This window comes from Hibiscus syriacus, unplaced genomic scaffold (genome assembly GCF_006381635.1).
Source record: "Hibiscus syriacus cultivar Baekdansim isolate YM2019G1 unplaced genomic scaffold, ASM638163v2 tig00110332_pilon, whole genome shotgun sequence".
NCBI lineage: Eukaryota > Viridiplantae > Streptophyta > Magnoliopsida > Malvales > Malvaceae > Hibiscus > Hibiscus syriacus.
Window position 1 is genome coordinate 325,815 of NW_024062688.1, and position 24,176 is coordinate 349,990.

Consider the following 24,176-nt stretch of genomic DNA (forward strand, 5'->3'; position numbering starts at 1 on the left):
AGTATAAATTTTAGCAATTGTTTATAGTTTATCTCGCCGCCCAAACAATGGCCTAAGCTTAGTTTAATTATTTTGTAAATAATAAAATTATCTGGTAACTAGTTTATCTCACATAATTTTTTGAACATATATCTGTTTTTGACCCGATGATATCCGACTTACATACATATATATTTTTTTAGAAAACAAATTTAATTAAAAATATATAAAACTATTATTATTATTTTTTAAATATATAAAAGATAATTATAATATTATATTTGATCATTTTTTTTGTTTTAGATTTAATTTTAACCCGACTCAATTCTATCCCTATATATTCTTCCATCCGGTAATTAGTTTTTTCTATTCTAATATTAATTGTTTAGGGTTTTAGTAAATTAGATATGTTTTTATTTATCAAATTACATATATATTAGATTTAACATTTTAAAAGTATATATATATATATATATATATATATATAGATTAGACAAATGCTCAATTGATTATAAGATAATATATTTTAGTCCTCAAACTATTAAAAGTTATAAAATGATCCCTTAATTATAAAGAGTTGCTTTATTGAATTTCTCGATTATTAGAAGTTACAAAATGATGGTAGAATGGTTGTTTGGTCTTGTAGAATGATTGTTTTGCCTTGTATCTTGGCGGGTTTTTTAAGGGTTCCGGGAGTTTGTCTTTCTAGAAACCAAGGTTTGACTTTTGGTGGGATTATTGGTAAGGGGGGGCGTTATTTTGAGGGATTTCACGATTCTTTTCTTTGGACTGAATAAAATTGATTTTACCAAAATTGCCACCTCTTTCATTTCTTTGCTTTTAAGCAAGGAGGGTTTAGTTGATTGAATTTCGTTATGTATAAGTAAATTAATTCTTCATTGGTGCTTCTTTATTTGTGGTTGCAGTTCCTTCCAAGTAAAATGGTCATGGATTGGTTGAGTTTTTCTTGAAATTTGGTTCTGTGAGATTCTTCTTTTAGTGGATTAGACCCAGGTATTACCAGTTTCATTGTTCAAAAATCAATTATCAGAACTGCAATATTAGCATCTTTATAAAATGAGATATTTCTAATGACTATTTTAGCTGCTAATATGGTGCATTCTTCTCCTGTTCATGGCAGAACGGGTCCTTCAAAGGCAGAGAGAGGAGCTGAGGCAACTGACTGACTCTTAGTCTTGGATACATGCATGGATCAAAGTACTGATTGTATTCCTTTGAAAACCCCCAACTGTTCAGTGTTTTGACAAAAAAAATTGCTTATTAGCTGTAATATTGTATAATTCTCAGAGCTATGTCTTTCCTGTATTTTGTGTTATGCATGTTCATTTACAAATTAATCAGCTAATTGATACGAGTTCAAGTAGCACTCTAAGTGTTTAGTGTAGCTTAGGACTTTTTCTTATTTAAAGGAATTTTATGTTTTATTAGGGATATATTCTAAATAAAACTTCATTTGAGAGTTTAATTTCTTCTGGTATACTTAGGATGTAGATTTTAGTTTAATCTACTTTGGCTGTGAGTCTTTTTTTTACAAGGTTTAGTGATTCACCTTTTTTATCTTCCCATTGTTCATGTTACTAGATACAAGTTATCTAGGGGCGTGGTAGGGATCCGTCATCGTTATTGTAATCACAAATCAATTAGAGGAGACGTAGGGCGAAATTATCTGATTATTGTTGTTGTTAGTAACAAGTTGATTAGAGGTAGGGTAGGATAAACTATCTTCTTGTTTTTACATTAAAATCATGCTTTCTTGCCGGTTGGCTAAACTTGGAGGTTTGGGGTTTTCTCAGGTCTTGGGTTCCACATCACTAATATTGGCTAATTAGGACCATATCCCTTAAGTACTTTGGCTCTTATTTGGGTGGTTAAATCAGAAGAGTTTTTACTTTGCTACTTGAAGGTTATAAATCACAGTAGTCTCTTTTATTTGCACTATCCTTTACCAGTAACTGTTTAAGGAAAACCCTGAGGTATCTGTAATTTGTCAAATTCAACCAAATATGAAATCTACTGCATCAACAAGCAATTTACTTTTAGTCAAGTTTTATTTGTTCCAACATGTCAAAGGAGCATCCGATAAAAGTTGTATCGTGATTTCTAGCGATTAAACAGTTGGATCTGTGGCCATGCATCTTAAAAAGTTACTCACCTGCTTATGCAATATTATGAGCCTGTTCATTGCATGCATCTGGATGTTAGCCAATTTATTAGCACAGATGGGTAAACAATATCGGAGCTTTCATTAAACCTTGAAAATTTGGATGTGTGTGAGGTTCTTTATGTTTCGGTTCTGCATCTCATTCTTACTTCAAGTTTAAATAATGAACATCTGCTTTCTTTCATGTTGACATCTCCCTTGGCCAATATATGTTTTCAATTTAGCCTCTGAGTAAACTTGATTGGTACCTCCTCCAATTTTTTGCTTGAGAAAGGTGAGTATAGTTGATGATTGATCAAAAGTTCTTTATGCATAATTAAAAATGTTCTTGATTGGTGCTTTTATGTGTCGCTGCAATTTCTTTCGAGCAAAAGGGTGATGGATTGGTTGAGTTTGTAATATTCTTCTTTTGGGAAGTAGAACCTGGTATTAGCAGTTTTACAGGTCAAATTCAGTATTCAGTATTAGGGCTTAAGCATTTTCTTTTAATAAACTTTCTAATGGGCTTTGTACCTGCTAATATTGTACCTCCTTCCCCAATTCACAACAGAGCAGGTCCTTCAAAGGCAGAGTGAGTAGTAGACGCCACCAACCGTTAGCCGTGGTTTTTCCGAATACATGGATCAGAGTACTGATCTTATTCCTTCAAGTTCAACATCACTTTTTATGCATATAGCAGTTCAGTGCTTTGCCCAAAACATGCTATGAGCTGTGAAATTGTACTGTTAACCAAGCTTTATGGAATTTTATCTTCTGTATGTTGTGTTATGCACGTGCATAAATTTATCCGCTATAATATTTTCTAATTAGGACCATATCCTTTAAGTACAAGTTTTTTTTGGGGGGTACTAATAACTGTTATGATTGACTATTCAAGGAAAGTCTTGAACTATCTGTAAACTGTTCCTTTGACATTATTATGCGTATTACTACTAGCAAATTTGAGTAGAAGTGCCTGTATGGATTTGGTTTATTGAGATTCGATTTTACTGGCTGGGATTTTTCTTTCTTGGATGAACCAATTCCTGTTCATGCATCAAAAAGTTGTCAAAGTATTTTTGGTAACCAATTGTTAAAGGAGCATAAAATTATCACGATTTATAAGATTAAACAATTGGATTGGTGATCATGCATCATAAAAAGTTATTGTGCTGCTCATGCAATATTATGTATCTGTTTACTGTGTTCATGCATCATAAAAAGTTATCGCGTGTACACTTTCACGGGCTATGTTTCTTACGGACATCTCCATTAGGCCAATGAATGTGTTCAACTTAGCCTCTGATTATTTTCATTGATGTGGTAAGCATTTGGTGAATTCAGGGCACTCAACAGAACCGGTAGAACACAAACACGGAGAATATGAACTTATTGGAGATGCAGAAGACCCATGCCTGGGAATGTACGATAAACCTCTTCCTTGCTTTGGCTGTGGAATAGGATGGTTTTCGTGAGTTCTTTTGCCCTCAGTCATCCTCCTCCAACTCATCCTAAATTGTTTTATGGACTCCCGAACATATCGTGCTTATTTGCAGTCTTCTGCCAGGATTTGTTTTCCCATTGACGTGGTACTATGCTACCATTCTGTACTTCAGAAACTACTATCGAAGGGATCGTAGGGAGAGGGCTGGACTTGCTGCCTCCGCAATAGCTGTAAGTGCCAACATAAGAGATCAATGCTTTCTTTAGTTCTATGGTCATTTTATTTGCATTCGAGGTTCGTAACAGTTTCCCGGTACTCTTTTTTTAGCCAGAACACAATTCAATGCGAGATAGGAACTCTTCTAATCTGAAAACGGTGAAATGATCAAATCCGAAGTAACTCAAGAAATTACAAAAAGTTATCTTTGATTTCTAATTCTAGTCATTACCTTTTGCAGGCAATGATATGTACAGTTGCTGTAATAATCACAACAGCAGTTCTTATCTTCTAGTTATCACCACCGCCGTCTGTATATTTACCGCTGCTTATGGTGCTTCCTCAAAGAAAAGGTGAGACAAGAGTACTAAACCTGTAATGGGGACTAAAAAGAATGGGAAAGAAGCAAAAACATATTAGGAACCTCAGGAATAATTGAAAGTACAGTTGTGAATGTAGTCCCCTCTAGGCTTGTACAAAACCGTATTGCAGCTTTCGATAATGGAACTGTGTTATAATATCCATGGTAGGGGTGTCCTGTGAACTAGTAACACACTTATGAGAATATGAAATTACCGATATTGTGACTTGATAACATTGGAATCCTTGAGGAAGGCATAATATCAAAATTAGCTCTCAACATCGACCAAAATTATCATTTTGGCTACTATTTTTTTGAAATATTTTCACTCTCAACGTTTCATTTTAGGGTAAAAATGTCCCTATCTTAGAGCATTATTTATTTGTTAACTAATGATTTCATCCATTGAGAGACTTTCTTCCATAAATAGGAAAAGAAAAGAATATGGGTCAAAGTGATTATTTAGTCAAATACTAGTTTTGTTTTTTTGACATTATGCCATCGAGGAATATGAATTACTGTTTAAGGACACTTAAAGCTGATTTTTGAAATTTTCATTTTAGTCCCTTCACTTTCATTTTCTTGCAATTTAGTCCAAAAGTGCAAACAAAATTGGAGTAAAGTCGTCTTTCTCTGTCGCCGATTTACCAATAATTGTAGAATTCATTGTATCTCCGTAAATAATTTATCATGATCCCATTTCCTTAATTTTATTTTTCAATGTTGATATTCTTTTAATTTATCCGAGATAAATCTAAAAAAATACGTCGAATTGTGTCACCATATATTACGTGTTGAATCTAATGGATATACACATTTTAACATGAAACGTAGCCACTAATTCGGTTTCTAAACGTGTAATCTATTAGCGTACGCAAATAAAATTTTGTACGCATAAATTTCTCATTAACGTGTAACTTTGTTTAATATATTATTACCACGTTTTTGTTCTTGTATTCTTCTTAATATTACTTTGCAACAACAATCAGTTGTTCTGATAAGATGACGTACTAGATTCCTTAAGTAAGGTCAGAATTTCGAATTCTAGCGTTTGCAAATGGCGTAAACTGGGTTGATAAGGTCGTCTTCGCTTCTACAGTGCTCGATTTGAATTAGTTGGTCAATAGATCAGATACCAATGATTAATTAAACAAATATTACTTGCTTTGCTTATTAATCATCGAAAGCATTATAGTCAAATAATGAACGAAGAAAAATAACTTATTTATTTATCTATAACATCATATTTAACAAAAAAAAATCTATAAATAAGTGAATTATTTTATTAAATATTTTTACGCCACGTTATATGAGAAACGAATCGTTTAAGATTTACGAACGAAAAAGGACCAGTTTTGAGAAAATTATTTTTGTTTATAGAGTTTAAATTTCATTTAACTTCGAATCTAATTTGGATATAATATTAGTCATTTTATATTGAAAAGTTTTTTTATTAAAAAAAATATATGAGAAACCTTGTAAAATGTGTTAAAATGATTTTAAAATTTTAAATATAATCTAAGTCTAAGATTACATAGAATTTCATTTTTAAAACCATTCTTCTCAATATTCAAATATAATTTCTTAAAACGTACTAAATTGACAACATTAAAAAAATGTTTTGAAATATTTTAAAACTAAGGAATTTTGAATATAAGGCATATAATAAAGTTGATGTTTGAATTACAAGTATAATGTAAAATTTTGAAAGGATATAATTTTATGCTTGAGAGTTTGACTGATATTATTTTTTAAATTATTGAATTAATCACTGATATATGATCTATTTACTGATTAATTCAGATTGGGTACTGCAGAGGTTAGAGCGATCCTCTTAATTCGATTTGCTCAATTCGCAAAGGTCAAGATTTAAACCCCTAACCTTATTAAGAGAATTTAATGTCTCATCTCATTAGACCAACTAATTGTTCAGTAAATTACGCAACTTTTTAAGTTCTACGCACCGTCAAATTTTCGAGATGTGTTTTATCACTGTTTTTGTCCCAAATATTTTTAATTTTTCCTTAAATTTATTTTTTGTTTTTATTAATAATTATATATACTTTTAATTCATTGTTACAAGTATAAAATTATATATAATTTTATTTTAAATTTTATAAAATTTTAATTTTAATCTTTATGATCTTATTTTTCTTTTATTTTTATCCATATGGTATAAAATTAATACCAAATCAAAATCATTGACGGTTTTTTTTCCATACTACTCACGAGTCACGACGAGTTCTTCAATAACTATATATTTCATCTCAAATCTCTAAATAATTTTCTAAAATTCACATTTCCATATATTTTTTTATTTTTTAACCATTTCCTCTAATCCCATGTTGCCTTGAATTAAAAGACATAAATAGCCTTCATATCTTCTATGGTTTAATCGAACATGTGCATATGTTTAGGGGTTATTTAGTCATCTCGGGTTAAAAACCAGTTCGAATTTCGGACACCTGCCAGAGGACATGTGAGAAAAGGCATAATGATGTCGTCCTACTATAATATTCCCCTCGCTCCCTCTCTCTCTATTTTAATTTTATTTTTTAAAATATAATAATTAAGTTATTAAAAAAATATTCAATTTACACTTTACATTTTCGGAACCAATGTAAATGGCCCTCGTCATTTTAACATAATCACGAGAATACCCTTTCGTTTAAGCCACGTGTTTCAACATTTTCATACAATAAAAGAATAACGAAACAATAAAATTTAACATTATTATTTTTATTGAATTAATCACATGTATCTGATCTATTGAACGATTAATCCAAATCGGGTACTGAAGAGGCAAAGACGACCCTCCAAACCCAGTTTGCTCCATTCGCAAACGCAATATTCGAATATCTAACATTGCTTAAGAGACCTAGTGTTTCATTCTACTAAACCAACTGATTGTTGGTATTATTATTATTTTTCATAATCGACGTATTCTACTAAACCAACTGGTTGTTGGTATTATTATTATTTTTCATAATCGACGTATATTGACATCTTTTGAAGGTCGAGGACGTTTAATTGAAAGGTTTAAGAGATTATATAATAATAATTAGAGTTAATTACATCATGCATCCCTAACCTATGACCTTTATTTTAAATTGATCCCTAAACTTTTAAATATTCTAATTTCATCCTTAAACTATATCTCATTATAAATTGATCCAGAACTTTGTACATTCTAACTTCATACTCAGACTATGACATTCATTCTAAATTTGTCTCCAAACTTTTAAATATTCCAATCCGTCCGCAAAGTTTTGATTTTGGGGGATGTTATTCGAATGTTTAAAAGTTTAGGGACCAACTTAGATTGGGAGCCATAGTTTGGGGGATGAAATTAAAATGTTTAAAATTTTTTAAACCAATTTAAAAGAGAATCGTAATTTAAAGGTGTGGTACAATTAATTCTAATAATTATAAAGTTATAACATAAAAATTACAATTTTTTCTTGTTTGATCAGGAATATTAATTAGTAAATTAATTATGGTTATAACGAAAAAGGAAGAAGAATTGGATTGGTTCACCAATTTTTAAAATAGAGTTTAATTTTGTCTTTAGATAAACCCTAAGGGGGTGTTTTGATTGGGGAATGTGGGATTCCCATGGGAATGGAATCCACATTCCCCCGTTTGGTTAGCCCGGGAATCCTATTCCCGGTAATGTAAGATTACCAATAGTGGATTTTTTGGGGTATATTACCGGGAATGTCATTACCTCCCTTTCCTTAGGTATTGTTGGATTACCGGCGTTTTAGACTAAAATGCCCTTAAATTTTTATTTTTTTTCAAAAATATATTTATTCTGTCATCGAATAATAAAAATTTTACGAATGTTAAATTACAAATTTATCCTTAAATTATTTTAGATTTACAAAAAAAAAAATCTATAATTAAAATTTTATATAAAGTTCAAGGGTTTAAATAAAATTTTACCCTTTCATTAAACTTTTTTTTATTTTTAATTTTATAAAAAAAATATAAATATTATGAATTTAATTTTTTTAAAGAAAATATATAAATATTTTCCAACTTGTAATATTACACAAATATATAATTAGGACAATTTGGTCAAATATACATTCCAATAATCTTTTATTCCTTTAACCAAACATGGTAATCTTACATTCCTGCTAAGCCAACCAAACACAAAATACAACATTCCCAGTAATGCTATTCCTTGGTAATCTTACATTCCCACTGGTAATCTTATATTCCGTGAACCAAACGCACCCTAAAAGGCGAGAGCTTTATGCCTTGGATTAGCAGGGGCTGTTTCTAAAAGATTCTCCATTTTTTTCAATCATGAAATTCAATTATTTTTACATCAATGGATTCAAATTTAACCCTTCAAAATGAATTAAAGTAATAAACATAGAGCTTTTAATATTTTCTTATTCTTACGAATAATAAATTTCACATTTTTTAGTTGGTAAAATAAAATAATAATTTTGGTGAACGTTTCGTGTAGGGGAATGGCAATCAGGTTATAAAAGGCAAAAAGGATGGTCAAAATCTAGTCGGAAAGCAATTAAAAGAAATTATAGTATTAAATAGTGATCGTCCTGAATTTCATTACGCACGAAATATTGAAGCTGTTAAGGGGAGTCTAATATTTGAAGACTGTTTGGGAGAAAAGAAAGGAAAAGAAAAGAAAGAGAAGGAAAAAGACACAGACCCTCAAAGCACGGTGCAGAGAAGAGAGGGAGGGAGAGAGAGAAGAAGGAGGCTTGGTCTGTAGGACCCGCCCTTTGTCCCCACCCTTGCTATCCTCAGCTGACCACATAAACGCCAAAAAGCTTTGTTCCAGAGAAGAGAGAGAGAGAGAGAGAGAGAGAGAAAAGAAATCTTTTGAAACTCAAAAAAATTCAACCCTTTTTTTTTGAAAAAAAAAACATTTTTTTTGTTTCAAAAGCCAACTGCCCAAAGTTTGGAACGGGGATTTTTCTTTGAAATAAGTGTTTTCTTCTTGGAAAGGAGGAGGAAACAAGAAATAGAAGGAAAATCCATAGTTTAAGGAGGGATGAATATTTGAATATTACATAGTCTTTCAGGCTTTGCTGGGGTTTGTTCATAAGTTTGAAAGTTTGTTTAGGGTTGCTGGTTTTCTAAGAGAGTTCGTAATTGTTGAGCTGAAAGATCAGGGGTTTTGCTTTGCTGTTTTCAATGGTAAGGACCAGCTCACTTCAATATATTCCTGTTGTTTTTTTAGCAAAATTTAGTTTCTTGCTTGTATGTTATTGAATTTATAAGATTATTGCATGTGCTATATGTAAAACTTGAAATTTGACTTTTTTCCTGCTTGACTTGGCATGCAATTCTAATTTGAGGAAGTGGGTAATTTGTCTATTTGATAATTCCAAAATTTTGAAGGGAAGTAGGGTTAGTTAACAGAGCATAGAAGGGTGCAACTTACTGGGATGAATATACCTGAAATAGCTTTTGGAACTTCTAATTTTATTTATTACGTTAATGATTTATTTGTAGTATTGTCAAGTTAATTGAGTGGTTACTTCGTTTACTTTTGTAGTAGAATTGGTTTAAAGAGGCAAATGAATGAGGTATATATGTGTTTGTGTGTGTGTATTCAGTTCATGCTAAAGTTATTTTAGTCAATTATAATCTTAGACGAGTTAGCTTTCTGTTAGAGCTTAGAAGCAACATTGCTGATTCTATGACCTTAGTTTCTTATTTTAGTTTTCATCTTAGGAAGGTACCTAATATTTCAAAGAGCTCTTGTCTGCTACTTACAAGTAATTGTAAAAAGTTGAATAATTTATTTTTAGGAGTTATAGTTTCTCCATTAATGATTTAGTATTTGCTTCTTTTTACTTCTATACCAGTTGGCCTATAGTTTACTATATTATTCTCCTAAAAGAAAGTTGCTTACTGATGAATTATTATCATCTTTCAGTAACCCTGACTCAACTAAGATTTGCTTTCTTCTTAACCTTTGTAGATTTAAGTTCTACTGACTTCTAGCTCTCCTTAGCTTACCTTAGATTTTACCTTCTTCTTAGTCATTGCAACTTGGAGATTATACATTTGATATATATCCCATGTTTCCATGTTGTTTGAGTTCCTGCATCTGATTCCTCTTTTTGAAAATTTATAATTGATTCTTAAATTAGTAGTTTAATGCTTTTGTATTTGATGTTTACTTGGCTGTCTCCTGCAATTTTGTTTTCAGGCCGGCCCAGATAACATAATTATAGGTTCTCATGTATGGGTTGAGGATCCTGGTTTAGCATGGATTGATGGAGAAGTTATTCGTATCAATGGCAACGAGCTTCATGTTAAAACCACTAATGGAAAAACTGTAAGTGTTCCCTTATCTCTTTCCTTTTCTATTAATGGATTTGGTTTGTATTTGACATTGTAAGTGACTGTGAGTTGAAATTTGAGCAATGGAGAACTTATTTTTAGCTTCGAAGCTACTAGCGCACATAATTTAGGAGAAAAAATTGATGACTTATGGCTATTGTAGATGATAGTGGATCTTGAAGTATAGGAATATAATGTAGTTAATGTGATAAAGAAAATTGTTTAGTATAGCTTGCCTGAAATGCTGAAGGATTATAAAATAATGAAGGGTTTAAAGTCCATGTCTGCACATTTTTGCCCCTGAACTCCTAATGATAAATGATCACTGTGATCGATAAAGGTGGTCAAAGTGCATATTGAGCATAGACTTCAACCCTCATCAGCCTAGAGTAGTAAGGAACCATGTATTTAATAATTTGGCTTATTCCCATTTTTAATGGCTAAGATTTGTTAACTATAATTGAGTGCTCATCTACACATATATGCTTATTTCCTGATTATGTTGGGTCGTAACTGTGTAAACCAAGTCTGTATGGTTTTTCCATTAGCTAAACTTGATGGTTATGGTGTGTATATGTAAACATACTCGGTTGGATTGCTTTGAGCAGGTTGTCACAAATATATCAAAAGCTTTTCCCAAAGATACCGAGGCTCCACCTGGTGGAGTAGATGACATGACAAAACTTTCCTATTTGCATGAACCCGGTGTTCTGCAAAACTTGGCTACAAGATATGAACTTAACGAAATCTATGTGAGTCAATACTTGTATTTGTACATATATGTATGTTTATGTATATGAATGTATACACACACGTACATATTTCAAGATGCTAAAGGAAGAACTTTAAGAATATTCTTACCATTTTAATGTATTTACTGTCTTAGACGTACACCGGCAATATCCTGATCGCAGTTAATCCATTTCAAAGATTACCTCATCTTTATGACACTCATATGATGGAACAATATAAAGGAGCTACTTTTGGAGAATTAAGTCCCCATGTTTTTGCAGTTGGTGATGCTGCTTACAGGTGATTAGATGTCAATGTCTTTCATGCATTGGTAAACATTATTTTGTTTGTTTGAAGTCTTACTATGTGCAGTTGCATAAAAATTAGGGCAATGATTAATGAGGGAAAAAGCAATTCTATTCTGGTTAGTGGAGAAAGTGGTGCCGGTAAAACCGAGACCACAAAAATGCTCATGAGATATCTTGCATTCTTGGGTGGGCGATCTGGAGTAGAAGGACGCACAGTTGAACAGCAAGTTCTGGAGGTAAGCTATACGTTTTCTTTCTCGAGAAAAAATTGATCAGGATTTTTATCCGTCTTATTTCTGGTTGTGCTATTGAATATTGCAGTCCAATCCAGTTCTCGAAGCATTTGGCAATGCCAAAACGGTTAGGAACAACAATTCAAGGTGTGCACTTGTTATTGTAGTATTATATCAATATGATAACTTATGAGTTTAATGTGTTGCTAGAATAATGTTTAAAATATTTGTTGTTTTTTATTATAGCATATTATGCATATTGAATTTTCTTCTTGGCATTGTTTCCTTTATTTTAATTGAGTATTTCAATGCAGTCGTTTTGGTAAATTTGTTGAAATCCAATTTGACAAGAATGGAAGGATATCCGGGGCAGCTGTGAGAACCTATTTACTTGAAAGATCTCGTGTTTGTCAAATTTCTGATCCTGAGAGGAACTACCACTGCTTTTACCTTCTCTGTGCTGCACCAGCTGAGGTATGTTTTGATTTGATGTTCTTTTTCATCAAGCAATTTTAATATTGCTAGTGATTCCCTGCTTTGTTTTTGTAACCGGGAAGGATATGTATTGACACAAAATGACCTAGAAAGATTTGGGATCTGTGTTTGACACTGCTAAAACCTTTGATCTTGTTTTCATCCTTTGACTAGAACCCCAAAGGCAATAGAGGCCTAGATTATTGTTAACATTGTGGTTAAGGAGAGGCGAGAAAATGTTAGGAATTTTTGTAGTGATAAAAACAAGAAACCAACGAGTTAAGCAAAAGAAAAGTGGGTAAAATAGAGAGAAAAGAAAGAAGGAAAAAATGTGGCTTGTCATGTCTTTCTCTTGCTTTCACATCTGGAAGAGAAATAACCGGTTGCTGCATCATCATTAGCAACAAGGTTGGATTTTGGGCCTTGAGAGACTATATGGATTAAGCCATGTACTTCTTCTATGTTTTTTGCATAGCCACCTTAAAAGAGGGTGTGAACAGCTGATTATAATATTAAAGAACTTTGGACTCCATAAAAGATAAATGGCTCAATTCTGCTCAAAGTAGACCTTCAAATTTCCTTAAAATATGCAACCATAAAATTTCGTAGCTCCCTTCGATATGTTGACTTCACATTTAACATATGCAAGAAAATAGATCAATATGTTTACATCCCTCAGATTACCTAAGTTGTAATTATCTCTCATAATCAAACATATAACTCATGTAACTTGTACATATGTATATGTTATACTCAATTACAATCAAAACAATTTCCCGTACCCTTATACTCCACTTGGACCCTTCTATACCGTGTTATCTTAAGTTCAATGAAGTTGTGAATCAATATCTAGGCATACCAACACCTGATACTTACAATTGAGTCCAGGCAATGTGGAACTCTGTACTTGATAAATGTTTTACCTTTTTGATACTTTGCAGGATATTGAGAGATATAAGCTGGACAGCCCTAAAGTTTTCCATTATTTAAATCAATCTAGTTGCTATGAGTTGGATGATGTAAATGATGCTCACGAGTATCTTGCAATTAGAAGGGCTATGGATATCGTTGGAATCAATGATGAAGAACAGGTTTTACTTCATTACATTTGATAGTTGGTACATTTCGATTTTTGTGATGTTTTATTAATATAGATGATACTCCTTAAATTTCAGGATGCAATTTTTAGAGTTGTAGCTGCAATTCTTCACCTTGGGAACATAAATTTTGCCAAGGGAAAGGAAATAGATTCCTCTGTCATCAAGGATGAGAAGTCTAGATTCCACCTTAATATGACCGCTGAACTTCTTAGGTGTCTATCTTTAACATTTCCATATTCTCAGTGTGATGTATTGTTTTGATGATTGTTAAACAGTCCTACTTTCTTACTCATGAATCCAATTCATTTAATAGGTGTGATGCCCAGAGCTTGGAAGATGCCCTCATCAAACGTGTCATGGTAACCCCAGAAGAAGTTATCACAAGATGTCTTGATCCTGAGAATGCAGTTGCCAGCAGGGATGCTTTGGCCAAAACAATATATTCACGGTTATTTGACTGGTAAACAACTAGTTAAACCTGTCCTTTTCCCTTTTCCTGAATAGTGATTGGAGCTAAAATCGTCTTCTTCTTTTGTATATGTAAAAGGTTAATTGTTCTGTTTACGTTCTTGTTTCCAGGCTTGTGGATAAAATTAATGTTTCGATTGGACAGGATCCAAACTCAAAGTCAATAATCGGAGTTCTTGATATTTATGGTTTTGAAAGTTTCAAGTGTAACAGGTAATACCTCAACTTTGTAAACTGGGTAATAATAATGATAAGCAAATACAAGCTTGACTTGTGATGCTCCAAACAGCTTTGAACAGTTTTGTATCAACTTCACGAATGAAAAGCTACAACAACATTTCAATGAGGTTAGATTTCTTCATCAATTGGTTTTGCCATGATTTTGGTGATATAGTAAGACTGATTATCGTCTATTGTATATATGTTTGCAGCATGTGTTCAAAATGGAGCAAGAAGAATATAAAAAAGAAGAAATAAATTGGAGCTACATCGAGTTCGTTGATAACCAAGACGTCTTGGACCTAATTGAAAAGGTTTATAGCTTGTTTCTCATGTGATTCTTCAATTTTCTCATATGTTCCTTTTGTACCAGCTGATAGACTTGCATCTTTCTTGTTCTGTCACATTGAAATTTCTCCTTATTCTGATATGTCTTTCTGTTTAATCCTATATATTACAGAAGCCTGGAGGAATAATTGCTCTTTTAGACGAAGCCTGGTATGCTGCTTTGGTTAATTCTTGGTTCAAAATGATTATAGAAGTTTGTGCTTGGTTAATCCATTTACTTTGATACACGTTTTCATGGATCATATTTTTCATTTGGCCAATCTTCTTGAGTTAATCTTCACTAATGCAGCATGTTCCCCAAGTCTACCCATGAAACTTTTGCCCAGAAATTGTACCAGACTTTCAAAAATAATAAGCGCTTCATTAAACCAAAGCTTTCCCGTACTGATTTTACTATCTCACACTATGCTGGGGAGGTATACTTTTTTCTTTCTATTATCTAGACCTTATACTTATTGGCTGTAGATGGATCACAGTTTTATGTCTTTCTATATTGTCTAGGTAACTTATCAAGCAAACCAGTTTCTGGACAAAAACAAAGATTATGTCGTGGCTGAACACCAAGCTCTGTTGACTGCATCAGTGTGCTCCTTCGTGAGAAGCCTTTTTCCTCCCCTCCCAGAAGAATCATCCAAGTCATCAAAATTTTCTTCTATTGGATCACGCTTCAAGGTAATTTATCCTAGTCAATACCTCTTGTTCATCACATAGCATATGTGATTGTAGTGTAGGCTTCCATTTACTAGCTGCCGAATCATTGATTTAACTTTCTTATACGAAGGTTTATTTGTCCTTACCTGTTAGTTTGCTTGTAGTATATAAATATGATAGACTTCTTGCGTGTATTTCTAATGACACGGCTTGATCATCGATTTTTATACTGTAGGACTTTTCTGATTAAGTGCTATTTATACTGCATTTTTACTTTGATCATTTTCAGAGCTTGGAAAATGGTAAATTTGTAACACTGGTGTATGAAAACTGATTGAAAATATGAATTGTCTGATTTACTATCTTTCGGCTTTTATCATGTTTAAATCATGACACCGAGTTGGCTAAGACATGGCAAGCATTTACAATTCCAGTGTGTTGGCAGTAAATTTTTGCTTTTAGTCTTTCATTCTATTCTCCAGTTGGGTCATGTTCTATATGCTTAGTGCTTCTGCCCTCCTTATCACATTTTGCATTATGTTGTTTTAGCTGTTCTCTAATCTTTTATGAATTTGAAAGACATTAGTTTCCCTGCACAACAACTTTGTTGGTATATCATTTATGCTCTGATCCTGAGAAATTTTTAACATTTGTCTAATTGCAGCTACAACTTCAATCTCTTATGGAGACCTTGAGTGCTACAGAACCTCACTATATTAGATGTGTGAAGCCAAATAATGCTCTCAAACCTGCCATTTTTGAGAATTCCAATGTCATTCAACAATTACGCTGTGGTGTGAGTATTTATTCGTGCTGTTGTTTAATCTGAGTGTTACCTATCAGGAATCGCGTGGTTCATTATATTTAGGTTTTAACTACACCTGAGGTTGACTTAAATCTGCATTTATTTCACTTCTTAGGGTGTTCTTGAAGCAATTAGGATTAGCTGTGCTGGATATCCTACCAGACGAACATTTTACGATTTCCTTAACCGTTTTGGTCTACTTGCTCCGGATGTTTTGGAAGGAAAGTAAGTTTCGGAAGCAGTTCTAGGTGTTTCTTGAATATATGGATTTTAGAAGATTTGTATTATTGTTCTTTGAGTTGAACTATAACTAATTGATAGAGTTTCATCTGGTTTAATCTCTTCTCTTCAGTTACGATGATAAGGTTGCATGCCAAATGATACTTGATAAGAAAGGACTGAAAGGGTGCCAGGTATCTTCCGTTATCATTTTCTTTTTCTTCTCCATTCATTGTTATTGAATAAATCTTCTGGAATAGAATATTAGCCTGAATAATTAGCTATTCTTGGAGTTTACCATATTTAACTACAGTTCCTCTTGAGAGGATCCTCGAATTGCTTTTGATTCTTGGTTAATGTTATTAACCAAGGGAGATAGTCACCTTTCTTTCTAACTTTAATCACAAGCAACTTAAGCTTGGATACTCTGTGATTTACTAAATAAGCGGTTGAATTCTCCTGAAGCCCTTCTATTTAATTGTTCAAAATGATGTAAATATTACTTTTATTCATTCTTGGAGTTTCGGTCATTTTCTTTTAGGTCAATACATTTAACATAAGTAATCTGTACGGTTCTTAGAAGCTGAGTTAGTCTCGGAAAATGATATACCCAATTAAACTGTGTCTGTGTTACACTCTCTCCAATTATACTAGAGAAAAAGAACATAAATGGAAGAAAAATCTTGTCATCAATGTTTTTTTATAGAAAAAATGTGGTACGCTCTTCTTTCACCCCTTGAAATATAAAGGATTGCTGCAAGTTGTGTAAGCTCTTGCAAGTATCAGATGCTTTTTGCCTAACATGACCTGTAGACATCTTTTGATCTTTACCAGTTTCTTAATTACTTTACCTAGTTTCAAGAAATGTCATTTCTAAGAGGTTTTATATGTAACAGTCTTTTTTGTTTTCTTTCGGGTAATGTGTATTTGCAGATAGGAAAGACAAAGATTTTCCTGAGAGCAGGGCAGATGGCAGAGTTGGATGCTAGGAGAGCAGAGGTGCTTGGAAATGCAGCCAGGACCATCCAACGACAGATTCGTACATATATTGCTCGCAAGGAGTTCATCTTATTGCGTGGGGCCGCTATCAGTCTGCAATCTTGTTTGCGAGGTGTTTTTCTAAACTCTATTAAGGTCTCCTTTACCTATTTTATTGTTGCCTCATTTTAATCTTGTTAGAGATGCCCATGTCTCTATCTTACCGAGATTTTCAGTGTCTAGATGTGAGCAAACTGTGTTTGAGAATCTTAAGAGGAAAAAGCAGTGACATTATTACTCCGAATGAGATGGATGTTTATAACTGCTGGCAGTTTGAAAAATATTAATTTTTCGAATTTTTACCAAGTTTCAAAATTCTGATTAGGGGTGAACAAAATTCGATTCTAAAAACCCATCCCCCCCCCCCCAAATTTCAAGTTATTCATGTTGTTCTAGTTAACTTGAATTTTGAGTTCGAGTCTAGCTTGAATTTGCAAAGTTTGAATAACTGAAAAATCGAAAATTTATTCAAGTAATTTGACTGTTTTGTGATTTGGTGTCTATGTTCCTTATTTCTTCAGTTACCCCTTCATTTTAATCCCATTTGACCTAATTTGAATCACATGCTCCTAAACCACTGTAGAATGTCTATTTAGCCTCAATTCCTCTTTTTGTTAACAAATTTCCTGTTTTTTCAATTTAGTTCCTCAACTTTGCATGATTTCCTTGTTTCTTCAATTCCTTCTTCGTTTTAAGTCATATTTTTACCAAATTTGTACCACATGCTTTTCCACCTCAATAGAACTATGTAACTTCTATTCCTATTTTTAACAACAAATTTACTATTTCTGCAATTTTGTCCCTCAACTTTGCATTTTATTCAATTTGGTCTTTCGACTACTTTTTTTGCAAATTCTTTCTTTCCATCAATTCCTTGACTCCTTTATACTCCCATCAATATTTTTCTGCGAAATACCTTCTTTGAAAAAATACATTATTAATACATTTTATAATTTTAGATGATATGTGGTATTAAATAACAATACAATGTGGAAAAGAATATGAAGAAATATATATATGTATATCTTATATGATTATAGAATGTAGATAAACTGGAACGAATTCATACATTATATTATAAAAAATTACAATTAAATTTTAACAGGAATACTCACCCTTAATTGTGATAGGACAATAGCCAACCCTACTTTCTTCCTTTTTTTTGCTTTTGAAAAGCATATCATTTCCCTCTCAATTATTAGACTCATTTCTTTTTATTTTATGTATCTGGTCTGGAGTTCTGATTTAACCTCCTCCCAAATTTTGTAGGTAATATGGCACGCAAAATATATGATGAGCTGAGGAGAGAATCCGGTTCTTTGAATGTTCAGAAGAATTTCCGCCGATACATTGAAAGGAAATCCTTTTTGACAATGAGAAAATCTGCAATTACATTGCAGACAGGATTAAGATCAATGAGTGCCCGCAATGAGTTTAGGTTCAGGAAGCAAACTAAAGCTGCCACTATCATACAGGTAAAAGTAACTTCACATCTTTATTAAAAACATTGAAGGATATTGCACTCAACATTTTTGAAGTTTACTATAAACATTTTGATTCTTAAAAAGGAAATTAACTCTTTTTGGTCCTTATCTCCTGGTGCCTGTAGGCTCACTGGCGTTGCTACCAAGCTTATTCGTATTATAAGAGTCTTCAAAAGGCTGTATTAATTTCACAGTGTGGCTGGAGGTGCAGAGTTGCTAGAAGAGAGCTCAGAAACCTCAAAATGGTTTGTCTTTTGCTGCTCAACATTGCTACATAACATTTCAAAATGTTAAGGCACATTTGGTTGCCTACACTAGCTGAACCCAATTTCTTTAAAATTTTTAGGCTGCAAGAGAAACAGGTGCCCTGAAAGCAGCAAAGGACAAGCTAGAGAAGCGTGTGGAGGAACTTACATGGCGTTTGCAACTTGAAAAGCGATTAAGGGTAGCGTAGTTATATTCTTACTTAGCAAAGCATTTAATCTTTTTAAGTCTAATATTAAATCTTCGACAGATTAATGCTTTAGATGGGTACTTCAAATAGTTTACTAGGTCTATTCTATGCTTATTTGAACTTAAATGCAGACTGATCTTGAGGAGGCGAAATCTCAAGAAATTGCAAAATTGCAAGACACTCTGCATGAAGTGCAATTACAAGTGGAAGAAGCTAAATCTATGGCTATGAAGGAAAGAGAGGCAGCACGAAAAGCAATTGAAGAAGCACCTCCAGTCATCAAAGAAACCCCTGTTATTGTTCAAGATACAGAAAGGATTAATTCCTTGACATCTGAAGTTGAGGAGTTGAAGGTAAGTATACGTTCTTGTCAGAAGTGGCATATATTTTTCCATAAGTAGAACATGGTTGTTCGACTCTGCATAGGCTGAAAGATGGTTGTTTGTACTCTGAATAAAAAAAACGGATTATGCAAGTATTTGAGGATCGTATACTACAAAGTATTTGAGAGAGCAGTATTTTCTTACATCGCGTCTGATTTTCTACTCATATTGAGCTTGCATAGTTTTGTACTGCTCAAATTATTTAGCTCCAATTTAAATTTGTTTCTGTTTTACTTATTCTTTCCTTAGACAATTTCAGATTTGTGTATACACAATTTTTTTTCTAGATATTCATCTCTTGGCTCTAATGAACAATTTTCTAATTTCTGCAGGCTTTACTACTGGCTGAAAGGCAAACAGCTGAGGAGGCAAAGCAAGCTCATGCCATTGAGCAAGCCAAAAACGTGGACCTGACTAAGAAGCTTGAAGATGCTGGGAAGAAAGCAGATCAGCTTCAAAATTCACTGCAGAGGTTTGTCACTGATAGTGATACCATGATATTGAAAATGAAATCCATGGTTGACTACTACCGTTTCAGTAGGACTAGTTATGACTTAGTTGCTTGTTTATGGAGTCACCTTGGGTAATTTGCAGCCATGACTTTTTTTTTCTCACGGCGGTCCTTTTACCATAGCCATCAACTATTTTAGGAGTTATTGTAATATGTGCATGTGTTACATTGTCAATTAGGATGCTAAATATCTTTTGCTGCTAGCTCTCGCACTGATGGTTTGCATGTTTACCGGTTTATATACATGTATAAGATTGGATATGATGCACAGCTTAATTCATTTGCAACTTTTTATTCTTCCCATGGTTCAGACTAGAAGAGAGGCTCTCTAATTTGGAATCAGAGAACCAGGTACTCCGTCAACAAGCACTCTCCATGTCACCAACTGGCAGAGCTTTGGCAGCAAGACCCAAGACGACAATTTTTCAGAGGACTCCTGAAAATGGTAATGTTGTGAATGAAGAAATAAAGAAAGCTCTACCAAATCCAAAGTTGACTGAGACCGAGGAGAAGCCCCAAAAGTCTCTTAATGAAAAGCAACAGGTCACTTTTGAAAATTATGAGAAAGATGCATACTTTTTTTCCTTCTTTTGGCCACTAGATAGGTGCTTACTTATTAACATGGAAATTTATCTTTATTAAAATGTTTAAATTATTTGTTTTGTTTTGTTTTTTTGGAATGCTTCGATGAACTACAACATCTTTCTTATGATTGGTGCAGGAGAATCAGGAACTTCTAATAAAGTGTATTTCTCAAGATTTAGGATTCTCTGGGGGCAAGCCGGTTGCTGCTTGCCTAATATATAAATGCTTGCTCCATTGGAGATCATTTGAAGTTGATAGAACAAGTATTTTTGATCGAATAATTCAAACCATAGGAGCTTCAATAGAGGTGATTAATAAATAGCAATTATTTTTTGGCAGATCAATTTTGATTTGGATTGATCACATGGAAATTTTCAATGGGATAATTTATAAAGTAGTAAATTTCTTTTGTTTCTATTATTACTATATAAATACTCGTGTTTAAAATATTTCCTAATTCTAGGTAGCCGATAATAATGACTTGTTATCCTATTGGTTATCAAATTCATCCACTTTACTATTGCTGCTGCAACGGACACTCAAAGCAAGTGGTGCAGCAAGCCTAACACCACAAAGGCGAAGATCAACATCAGCTTCTCTATTTGGAAGGATGTCTCAAGTAGGGATCACTGTCACTTTATCTTTTAAGCATCTACGCATACCTCAACCTGTGGCTTCTCATTAACCTGACTTCTGATTTTAACCTCTTAGGGACTTCGAGGTTCTCCACAAAGTGCTGGTTTCTCATTTCTTAATGGTCGGCTGCTTGGTGGTCTTGATGACCTACGGCAAGTTGAAGCGAAATATCCGGCTTTGCTTTTCAAACAGCAACTGACAGCCTTCCTTGAGAAGATATATGGAATGATAAGGGACAATTTGAAAAAGGAGATATCTCCGGTTCTTGCATCATGTATTCAGGTATTATAGAGCAATTCTGCCCAACATTTTTTTAGCAGTTACAAAAATTGGAGAGAATACTTGAATTTGCTTTGTTTCGCGTTTTCAAAATTGAGGCCCAAATTACTCTTTTTGTCCATATTGATCTATTTATGCAATTTTCTATTCTGCAACCGGCTCTAATGTGGATTTTTTTATAATCTAAAACTACTTTCGCTCAAAGGCATATTTATTTAGAATTGGAACAAAGTGGTACCCTCTCTCCCTCCCTATTCACATATGTTTCGATGCAGGCACCCAGAACTTCCCGGGCTAGCTTAGTAAAGGGGCGTTCTCAAGCAAATGCTGTGGCTCAACAAGCTCTTATTGCTCACTGGCAAAGCATTGTGAAAACTTTAAACAATTACTTGAAGACAATGAGAGCAAATTATGTGAGTGAGGCTCCAAGATGCCTTAACCCCAAGTGAATTGCTTTCTATTATGGCGATATAATTCTCTTTGCTCTCTCGATTTTGCAGGTTCCTTCGTTCTTAATTTGCAAAGTGTTTACTCAGACATTTTCATTCATCAATGTTCAATTGTTTAATAGGTAAATGCACTCCAAAAATAAAAAAACTTTTGAGGTTCTACCTTTTTGTTCTTGACTGCTCTGACATTATCACACTATTTTTATTGACATTTTAAATTTGTTTTTGCAGCCTTCTTTTGCGACGTGAATGTTGTTCATTCAGCAATGGGGAGTATGTTAAAGCTGGGCTAGCTGAGCTGGAACAATGGTGCCATGATGCAACTGATGAGGTAGCAATGCTGTACTCTGACGAACCATCATAACCTCCTTTTTTTTACTGATTTTCTAATACAATAAATGTTGAATACCGGTTTTACATTTCAGTTTGCAGGTTCATCCTGGGATGAGCTGAAGCATATTAGACAAGCTGTTGGCTTCCTCGTTCGTATCTAATGCTACTCTGCTACTGTGGTGTTTACATTTGCATTTTTTTCTAATCTCTCTTTTTTACCTTCATTTTTCATTTTCTTTCGAAATAGGTCATACACCAGAAGCCCAAAAAGACCTTGAAAGAAATAACCAACGATCTTTGTCCAGTGAGTTGCCTATACATCTTTTGCACACTAAAATCTCCTTTTTTCCCCAAAGTTTCCTAATTATTCTTTTGATTCTGTTAAATATCAGGTGCTTAGCATACAGCAGTTGTACAGGATAAGTACAATGTATTGGGATGACAAATATGGTACACATAGTGTATCTTCAGATGTAAGTTAAAACTGCTAGTGTTTTTTTCTCTTCTTTTTTCCCTGGTTACCTTCTATTCTTCGCAATAACATGAAGCTGATACAACATGGTGTGACAGTAGATTTCATTTTCCGATCTTTATTACTGACATCTCGTGTTTATTATTTACAAGGATGCTATCATTTTCCAATGATATGAATTCCTGGTAGCTCTATTATGAACCTTACTTTACCATATAGCATTAATGGTTTTGATGGCATCGTCGGGTTCCCAACTTTTGTCTATTACACACGCCAACACTTCAAACATCACCACTCGCTAGCTGCTGCTTCCTTTATATCAAAATTAACCGGAAAATGTTCTCTCGCTGCAGGTAATTGCTAGTATGAGAGTTATGATGACCGAGGATTCCAACAATGCTGTCAGCAGTTCATTCTTACTGGATGATGATTCAAGGTACCAGTTATCATCACATTCAGACTTACAAACATCTTCATCAAAAGGATCCTTTTTCGTCCATGGTTATAAAACGAACTATATTCATTTTGATCTCTTCTTTTGCAGCATTCCATTTTCCATGGATGACATCTCCAAGTCAATGCAACAAATAGAGGTGGCTGAAATCGATCCACCACCTTTGATTCGTGGTCACTCTGGTTTCACATTCTTATTACAAGCTTCCGAATGAAGTAAGCCATCACTTTGCACCCTTCGCTCTACTGTTACGATCTTTGTGCACCTCCGTGATATATGTGCATACTCTGTAACTATACTATGCTTTATACAAAATACTCCATATCCAGTATCAAATTGGGTGGTAATGCTGTAGGGTTAAGCTTAATGGTGGGGGTCCTATAGTTTTTTTTTGGTTGATTTTTTTGAAAAAATTTGAAGTAATGTAATATTTTATTCTTTTGTCATTGTTAGTATTTTAATTTTTTTATTGTAATTTGGAAGTCAAAAAGGGGTAAAAGTGCCACTTTTTATAGGCCAAATAAATGTTGGTGTGTGATTTAATGTGAACAAACCCGTTTGAGACTGTTTTAGTTCTTTTATTCTGTGCTTATTAATAAATTTAATATGAAATTATATAATTTTATAATCTCGAATAGGTTCAAACAAAATTTAAATTCGAGTCGAGTTATAAAATAAAATTTTAATAATTCAAAATTTTTAGTAGGATTGTTTTTGAAGCTCAACTTGAGTCATATATATATGTTGCATATAAAAGATATGAAAAAGTACATATAGATATCGTATCGATTATAGAAAATTGTTTAAATTATAGTATCATAATGTTATAAATATTTGTAATTAATTTCAAATAAAAACTTAAATATTTCTTAACATGCATTTTACAAACTCGACTTGATTCGAAAATAATTAAATAAAGTTTGAGTTATGAAATAAGTTTCGTCAATTCGAATAACTTGAATTTTTTTTAACTCAATTTGATTTGATTGAATACTTAACTCGATTAAATACTCGTCTATGTAACAAATATGAACAAAAACTATATCT

The 24,176-nt window shown here is 33.2% G+C and overlaps 2 protein-coding genes across 5 annotated transcripts; both read left to right on the top strand.

Annotated features, from left to right (window-relative positions):
• The first annotated feature begins 1,049 nt into the window (after positions 1–1,049).
• LOC120119323 (60S ribosomal protein L18a-like protein) lies at positions 1,050–4,122 on the top strand. 4 transcript variants are annotated; one of them, XM_039139139.1, is made up of 5 exons: positions 1,050–1,206; positions 2,712–2,789; positions 3,485–3,611; positions 3,697–3,814; positions 4,042–4,122. In XM_039139139.1, exons 2-5 carry the CDS (start codon positions 2,780–2,782, stop codon positions 4,093–4,095), a joined length of 309 nt encoding a protein of 102 aa, XP_038995070.1. In that variant the 5' UTR covers positions 1,050–1,206; positions 2,712–2,779; the 3' UTR covers positions 4,096–4,122. The 4 variants fall into 4 exon arrangements, with proteins under 4 accessions (XP_038995070.1, XP_038995069.1, XP_038995067.1 ...); XM_039139138.1 differs by having other exon boundaries at positions 1,050–1,197; XM_039139136.1 differs by lacking the exon at positions 2,712–2,789.
• Positions 4,123–8,750: 4,628 nt separating this feature from the next.
• LOC120119318 (myosin-17-like) lies at positions 8,751–23,523 on the top strand. The gene is made up of 37 exons (XM_039139131.1): positions 8,751–9,339; positions 10,361–10,489; positions 11,103–11,246; positions 11,381–11,526; positions 11,614–11,770; positions 11,856–11,914; positions 12,082–12,241; positions 13,183–13,332; positions 13,417–13,553; positions 13,655–13,801; positions 13,921–14,022; positions 14,099–14,156; positions 14,241–14,342; positions 14,489–14,526; positions 14,666–14,792; positions 14,878–15,048; positions 15,692–15,823; positions 15,948–16,057; positions 16,185–16,245; positions 16,985–17,162; positions 18,359–18,564; positions 18,699–18,818; positions 18,920–19,018; positions 19,159–19,380; positions 19,743–19,882; positions 20,233–20,464; positions 20,643–20,813; positions 20,970–21,125; positions 21,218–21,424; positions 21,697–21,834; positions 21,922–21,992; positions 22,102–22,201; positions 22,296–22,352; positions 22,451–22,507; positions 22,596–22,676; positions 23,029–23,111; positions 23,220–23,523. Exons 1-37 carry the CDS (start codon positions 9,337–9,339, stop codon positions 23,341–23,343), a joined length of 4,575 nt encoding a protein of 1,524 aa, XP_038995062.1. The 5' UTR covers positions 8,751–9,336; the 3' UTR covers positions 23,344–23,523.
• The last annotated feature ends 653 nt before the right edge of the window (positions 23,524–24,176 follow it).

Bases quoted from the DNA above. Each gene is read 5' to 3' on its own strand.
- LOC120119323 (XM_039139136.1), top strand. The intron at 3,612-3,696 runs GTGAGTTCTTTT...GCTTATTTGCAG, and splicing joins TGTGGAATAGGATGGTTTTC to TCTTCTGCCAGGATTTGTTT. The intron at 3,815-4,041 runs GTAAGTGCCAAC...TACCTTTTGCAG, and splicing joins TTGCTGCCTCCGCAATAGCT to GCAATGATATGTACAGTTGC.
- LOC120119318 (XM_039139131.1), top strand. The intron at 11,247-11,380 runs GTGAGTCAATAC...TTACTGTCTTAG, and splicing joins ATGAACTTAACGAAATCTAT to ACGTACACCGGCAATATCCT. The intron at 14,527-14,665 runs GTATGCTGCTTT...TCACTAATGCAG, and splicing joins GCTCTTTTAGACGAAGCCTG to CATGTTCCCCAAGTCTACCC.